Source organism: Perca fluviatilis, chromosome 12 (genome assembly GCF_010015445.1).
Source record: "Perca fluviatilis chromosome 12, GENO_Pfluv_1.0, whole genome shotgun sequence".
Taxonomy (NCBI): domain Eukaryota; kingdom Metazoa; phylum Chordata; class Actinopteri; order Perciformes; family Percidae; genus Perca; species Perca fluviatilis.
Genome location: NC_053123.1, coordinates 13,142,434 through 13,149,933, shown reverse-complemented (window position 1 = coordinate 13,149,933; position 7,500 = coordinate 13,142,434). Strand labels below are relative to the sequence as shown.

General features: G+C 39.4%; 1 protein-coding gene across 1 annotated transcript in view; it reads left to right on the top strand.

The window, feature by feature from the left end:
* The window catches only part of edar (ectodysplasin A receptor), a 38,336-nt gene that overhangs the window by 17,403 nt on the left and 13,433 nt on the right, over positions 1 to 7,500 (top strand). Inside the window, exons 4-5 of the mRNA XM_039818966.1 lie at positions 2,467 to 2,648; positions 5,202 to 5,287. Coding sequence (XP_039674900.1) covers positions 2,467 to 2,648; positions 5,202 to 5,287 — 268 coding nt within the window. The remainder of the gene's footprint in view (positions 1 to 2,466; positions 2,649 to 5,201; positions 5,288 to 7,500) is intronic.

The window sequence follows — 7,500 nt, the reverse complement described above, 5'->3', positions numbered from 1 at the left end:
TAAAGGGGGAACAGGATAAATATAGTCTCTGTAAATTATTTGGTTCAATTTATTAGATTTCAGTAGTTTTACTTTTATACGGTCATGATGCTACAGAGTGCAGATTTTCTTGACTCTATATAGCCTATGTATGACATCAGTTAAATTAGAGATGGCTCTTTCGCTGCGAACATGGAGAAATGCTAGGGTTATAGTTCTTGATTATTACATTTGGAAAGTTGAATAATAGCTCATACATTAGTAAACGAAAGATGTTGAATTACAGAATGTCGATAGGTATCTACATGAATTTCAGAATCTGATTTTATGAAGCCTCAATAAACAAGAGTAAGAGTTAGATTGATTCATATACTTATCTCATAGTGCTTTGTGTATCACAGTACAAACCACTTTAACGAATTTTAATATTTTTTTGTGACATTTCTCCCCCCCCCTTTTTTTGTGGGAAAAAGTGTTTTGTGTCCAACCCCCTTCCCATAAATATATGTAGAGAATTTCATTGCAATCCATCCTGTAGATATTGAAGTATTTTAGTCTGGACCAAAGGGGTGGACCGACCAACATTGTCATTCTAAACACCACGCTGGTAACATGGCTCAAAACAATGCATCAAACCAAACTCTGTTCATTCATCTTTCATTCAGTTGGGAACATTCACAACACCCTTCTTTCTTCTGTCCTTTTTTAGCTCCATAAGCTAGCATGCATATAAATCTCATGATTGCACAAGAAACACAACTGTGTTTGTTAGTTTTTTCCTTCCTTTCCTGCTTCCCTGCCTCCTGCCTTGTGTGCACTAAGCTACGACGTGCCTCTAGTAAGCATCCCCAACAACAGCGTGTTGTGTTAGAACTTGTATATAACCACTGTCCGAGACAGACGGCATTTAGAAGTTCAGTCTGATAATCACAGAGCTCTGTCATAAAGAGTAATTTGGCCATTTGTGAGCGATAGAAACATGAGAGAAAAAAGAAGTTTAATCAGTGAGATGAGAGCCCCCCCTTTGCACTTTCTCCTGCCTGTCTGATCCTTTGGGTGCCACAGTCTGTAATTCATATGTTATTTTGTTCCCCTGAGCTTTCCCTGCATGTGTGTGTGTGTGTTTCTTGACACCCTTTTAATCATAGGATAACCACAGGGTTCCTGCTCACAACAGAGACTTCAGAAAGTATGTGCTCACACAGACTTCAGACAAGACATCCAAGGACGCTTTCAGAGTGCATCTTGTATCCAGATTGTTTAGCTTGTATGAACAAAAACACTGGGGTCAAACCTATATTTTTGATTTCCTAACTAACTAACTAACTTAGTGAGTGATTAAAGTGATGGCGAGGTGAGGACATATCAAAGAATTTGGTTTTGAAGTTGCAAGTCAGCATGATGTGTGAAAGCTGCTTGACATTGAGGAGTTTAAGATGCGTAACCTGTACCGCGACTTCCACCCGCTCAATTTTGCCTGTGACTCTTGTTACGGGGCATCACCCCCCCCCATTTCCTTTCTTTCCCTTTACAGTCTCAAATTTCAAAATAAAAGCCAGAAAATGCCATAATATTCCCTGTTTGTCGTCAATTCTAGTTTTTTTCTTTCACCCCCCTTCCTCCTAGATTTATGAAACACAAAATTCAAAGAGGCGACAAATTAGCTTTGAAAGGAAAGATGCTTTAAAACGGAGCAGCTTTTAGTGACAAACATAAGCAGAGCCAGGGCGATCCTGTGTAAAAAGGGAGCTCTAACTAAAAGTGACAAGATCCTGCCGATAGCTAAGCAAAGTTTTATACCAAACAATCATACTGAGAATTACGGACGTCAAACAGAAGGAAAGGAATATTAGATTTCTCCGAGAGTCAGTCTACTGTAGCCCAAAGCTAAGAGGCAAAGGCTTGTTTTAATAGACATATGAAAGTAAGAAGGAAATGAAAGATGAAAGAGAGGGAGCAAAAAAGAGAATATGTTTGTTTTTGTGTGTGTGTGTGTGGCCTGTAGCTTGGTCTCCCCACTGTGAGGAATTATTAAGCAGAGATGGGAGAAGATCGATGCTAGAAGACAGAGTGATGAGGTGGTCATCTTAAACACTACCAGGCATGGAAAGCATGTACACACATGCACTCACACGCGCACACATGCACGCACACACGCACGCACACACACACACGCACGCACGCACGCACACACACACACACACACACACACACACACATACACACACACACAAACACACACACAGGACCTCTGTGACCAATCACATTTCTCTTTTGTCATCTCAAAACAGTGATGCCTGATTTGTTAAGGACATGGATAGAAACAGATGTGTGAATGGGGTGTGCTTTTTTTGAATGTGTGTCCACAGCGTTGTGAATCATCATATTAATCTGAAGGGTGTTGAGTTAATTTAGAATTAAATTATATCTAATGTACTGTATGAGAGAAATATTAACCAAATGTATGAATGTGTGTGTGTTTTGCAGACCTGTGGCTACGGTGTGAAGGATGAGGACTTTGCCTGTGTGTCGTGCCCACAGGGGAAATATTCTAAAGGGAAGTATGAAATCTGCAGACGGCATAAAGACTGTGACGCCCTCTACAAAGCCACTGTTCGCGCAGCGGGAACTCCGGACAGCGACGCTGAGTGTGGACCCTGTTTACCAGGGTAAACGACACAAACACACATATAAGATTTAAAACCCATTTGCTACAATGTGACTTAAAAAGAAAATGGCAACAGGCAAAACATTTACAGTACTGTAATATTGTGAAAGCACTGGCAGGAATCTGTATCGAATCACTTGCGTGAACACTGCATGTTCGTCCTCGTGTGCGTGCACGAGAAGAAACAAAAAAACAAGGACCCACTCATAAAAAGTTGCTCTGTAGTGCTAATAGTAGTCAAAAACGTCACAGGGTACCTTTTTAAAGGCACCCTGACATAAAATAACCTCATAAGGTGTCCTGATTACATGCTTCACATTAAGTCACCAACAAGATGCACCAGCTGACATGCTCCATGAGGAAATTCTGGAAAAGTTATGGCACCGGACTTGATTCAGAATCTCCTGGATACTTTCTGCCAAGGGAATACTCATTAAAAGTGGTAGAGGATGCTTGTAAATGACAAATAATGAAATACAAAATAGTGTCTTTAACTTGAACTAAGCATGCAGAGAAAGAGTGGCAAATAGATGGATACTTTAAAATACTACTAATATAGGAATATAAATTAATTCAGTTTAATCAGCTGTTTCTGTTTCTTCAGCTTTTATACGTATACACAGTGGACTATATACTGAATATATACTGTACGGACAACAACAGAGACGTACTATAGTATTGTATATATGTACACATTACACAGTATGACTACTCAAATCTTGGCACATGTACAGTGTGAGTTGACATGAATGGACCACCCTGTTGTTCTATTTCATAACCTGCCCCCCTTAGTGTGCAAACACGCTCTAAATCCTAAACTTATTTATTTGCACATGACAGCTATGGATGCAACCCCCTCCTGTCACTTAAAAATATTAAGTCAATAAGGGATGTTTAAATGTTACCAGACCTTCTCCTCCTCTCTCATCCTTCTTATTATCCATCACTCCCCCTCCTCCTGCCTCTCTGTAGATATTGACTTGCTTTGTCAAGACCAAACTTAGTCTTTCTTACTGCATTCAGCATGTTGAATGGCTGGTATGGCTTTCCCGCTATGCAATGTATTTTACACAGAAATGTAAGCTAAATGAAAACCTTTGTATTGTTTTTTTTCTGAATCATATTTCATCCGATATCTAAAACTGAATGTGGGCAGTACACAGTTAAGTAAGTCTTGAAGGATTCAAGATTCTCCTCCTGTCATCAGTCTGGATGCTGGCCTGCTGCTTTCTACTTTTCTCGGCTCTTTTGCTTTTGCTCAAGTACACTGAGTTGGGTCATGTCTACATCTGCATCGGTACAGTATGCGCCGCACTGTATGTATGGGTGTTGTACACTGCAGTTTGCAGAGTCCATACCTGTTTAATGCAGAGCAGGCCTGAACAGTAGCAGTAAAGTTCAGTTAAAGTGTATCTCGTCAGCGAAAAAGACCTGGAGGAAAATGAGTCTGTTGTGGCAGACATGTTTGTCTGCTGGTTTCCCTGGAAGCAACTTCAGTAGCACTTTAACAAAATTAATGTTTAGTATCCATTATTAAGCCATGAGCTGACATGAACTTAATTCATACTTTATTATTATCTGTGATCTATCAACGATGTCTTTATAATACGTAACCGTACATAATTGTCTCTATAAGTCCAGAATATTTGTGTTATTACAAAAGGTCTTAAATATAAGCTGCATTATTGCATATTTTTAAGGGCTCATTAAGATGAAGAAACACCATCTGTATCTATATTGTTGTATACTTTTGCTATCCCTCCGCTAAAAATAGTTTGTGAAGTCTTTTGTAAGGGTTTAATAAAACTTTAGACTAAGGTATATAAAACATCTATAAACATTAAGCAGACTCTGTAAATGATGTTATTATATGACAAATTATTAGGAAATACTAATTCAGAGTACAATTGGAGCTAATGCACTGTTGAACATTTCCATAAAGTGTGAAACATCATAAATAAGTCATGTTTGCTGATTTTCGTAGTTAAAATAGTGACCAATGCCTAATGGTGGGAACCCTAAATCAATCACCAGCAATCAAATTGAGATTGAACCAGTTTCTCTGACTATATCAGATATATGAAGGCACCAGTTAGTTACCTGCATGCTGCCTACATTATCTACTGTACATACATACTATAAATTCTGCTCATGTTCTGAAGCCTAAATGATTTGATTTGAAAGACTCAACTCCCTATCTCCTTTCCTCTAATAGAAACTTCATGGCTCAGGGCCATTATATGTACCAAGCCATCTTTAGTGTCTTCAGGGCATTCATTATGTACATGTCTTCACTAAGGCAAACTTTTCACCTTAGTTGCTTCCCCATACTTATGCACTGTGTAGGTGCAGTATGTCTAGAAGGTAGGGAGGCCACATACCGTATGCACACCTGCCGTGCTTGCTGATAGTGCTTTAAGTGTTTAAAACTGATTTTGTGTAAAGAATGTTCTCCTCTCCTTATTTTTATCCAGAAAGACTAATCAGGTATATCACACTAATAATATAGTCTAACAAGTTGCTAGTTCATACTCATGTATGTTATGTCTCCCAGGTATTACATGCTGGAAAACAGACCCAGGAACCTCTATGGGATGGTTTGCCACTCCTGCCAGAACGCACCACGCAACACCAAAGAATGTAAGACCAACCTCTTCACCATTTCTCCCTCCCCTTCCTTCCGCTCGCTTTCAACCTTTTATTCTCTTTTCACTTATGAATTCCCCCTTTTTCTTTTTCAACATTTATCTTCACTGCTTTCGCAGTCCAAACACGGAGCGGGTTTCCGCTGGATGCAAAGCTACCAAACATTAAAGTTGTCTGTCTAACTGAAAAGGAAATAAATGGGGACATGCTGTGCAAAAGCAGATGTTGAAAGCCTGGACTTTTAAGGGAACAATCAGAGGTCAGAGGCTGTGGTGAGTTCTCCTGGACCCTCTGGTCACTGTCCTCCCCTGTAACCGGGCCGCGCTGGTGGACACAAAGGAGTCCAACAACAACACCCTCCCCTCTCATTCTTGCCTCTCTGCTTTTCCGGCTCCAGAGGGGTGTTTGGCAGCTTATCCATAACTTCACTGCCTCACTGATTACCCTGCATACCTGACACTGTGTGTACAGTACATGCATCTGTGTGTGTGTGTGTGTGTGTGTGTGTGTGTGTGTGTGTGCGCGCGCGCGCATGCTTGGCGCCAAGTGTTGCTTCGACCACATCTCTGGACAATAATATTTACCAGAGGTTGTCTCCATTTTTCCGTTTCCCATTTACTATCAGCATCTGCAGTTGTTAAACGTTTCCTCACAATGATGTCAAGTGGCGGTCACGCAAAACATAAGTTTCTGATATTTTGAAGATTTTACATTTGACTGTGGTGGTAATGCATACAGGAATATTGCAACCATATATAAATATGATACAGTTATGTAAGCAAGTTTGATGCTGTACCTCATAAAGCTGCAGAAAGCAAAAAGAGTTACAACCAAGCTCAGAATATTGAAATGATGGTTCAGCATTATACTTTATGAATATACAGTATTTTTCATTTCCTCAGGCTGAATTTGAATACATTTTCCATCAACACAGTGTCACCTTTGGGATGTCTCGCTATTGTTAATTTGTGTAAACCTGATTACAAATAGCCCCGCACATTTTGTTATTAAATTGTATATGGCATTAATAACTTTTAGGTCACATTCATTCATTTTAAAATGAATGATCACTTGTTTTTCTTAGTATTCATGATGCACAGCTAAGTTTCATTTATCTCTTTGAGCCTTGTGCCGTCTACTTTTCAGGTATTTGCACTACCTCTACATTAGTTTTAGTTAGAAACTTATTTAAATCTTTTTAGGACAGTCTGGGAAAAGAGAGAAAGATAAATGTAATTAATTGTCCTTGTGTCTTCTTTTAAGGCCTCAGATATAGTTAAAAGCACCGTGAAAATGAGAAGATTAGACCGCAATCCATTAGAATATAATGAGATACTGTAGATAATGGTCTTCACAGCCAAATCAAACCATTTCATTTGAAAATCTGTCTTTGTCACAATAATTGAAAATCATGTGAGACTGATAGACTAGTCTTCCAATTTCATATCCCATTTTAAGTCATTTTTTTAATACTTGAAAGATGAGTATTTATTTCAGAGCTTGAAAAGGACAGTCTCACTGTCCTGCTGTGCCCTCTCTGGGTTTGTCCACATGCGACAACATTGAGAGAATGTCGACAGGATCTGAACAGTGTTTTTGTGAAATAATATTTATGGGCCCATAATTGCTCAAAACCCCCTTTGAGTGTAATTGAAGAGGCCGGAAATGAATGGTATTGTGTCATATTTAATGAGTGTGTTTTGAAAGATGAAAACCCCAAAAAGAAGCCCGGGCCTGCAGAGGAGTGGGTGTGAAGTAGGATCAGGAATATGTATGTGTGTGCACGTGTGTGTGCGCGTGTGTGTGCGTGTGTGTGCGTTTGTGTGTGTGTGTGTTTGTGTGTGAATAAACACTTGCTTTTCAACAGCGCCCTAATTGTTTCTCCCGGGCATGGAAATGAGTGATTAAATGCCGTGAAGAAGTGCAAATTGAATGATGTAACACAAAGTGTGGCAAGTAATTTCGTCTTGTATTCAGATTCAAACTTATTTTGGGGATTGCAAATAGAATTTCATCATTCAGGTTTGTTGTTTTGAAGGAATAGTGGGACATTTGGGGAAGTTTGCTTATTCCTGACTGGGAGTTCGATGAGAAGATTAATACCACTCTCATATATGCCTGTTTACTATGCCAGCAGCTGGGTTAGCTTAGCTTAGCATAAAGATTGAAAACACATAGCACACAGTGAATCGGTTGTCTTAACACTT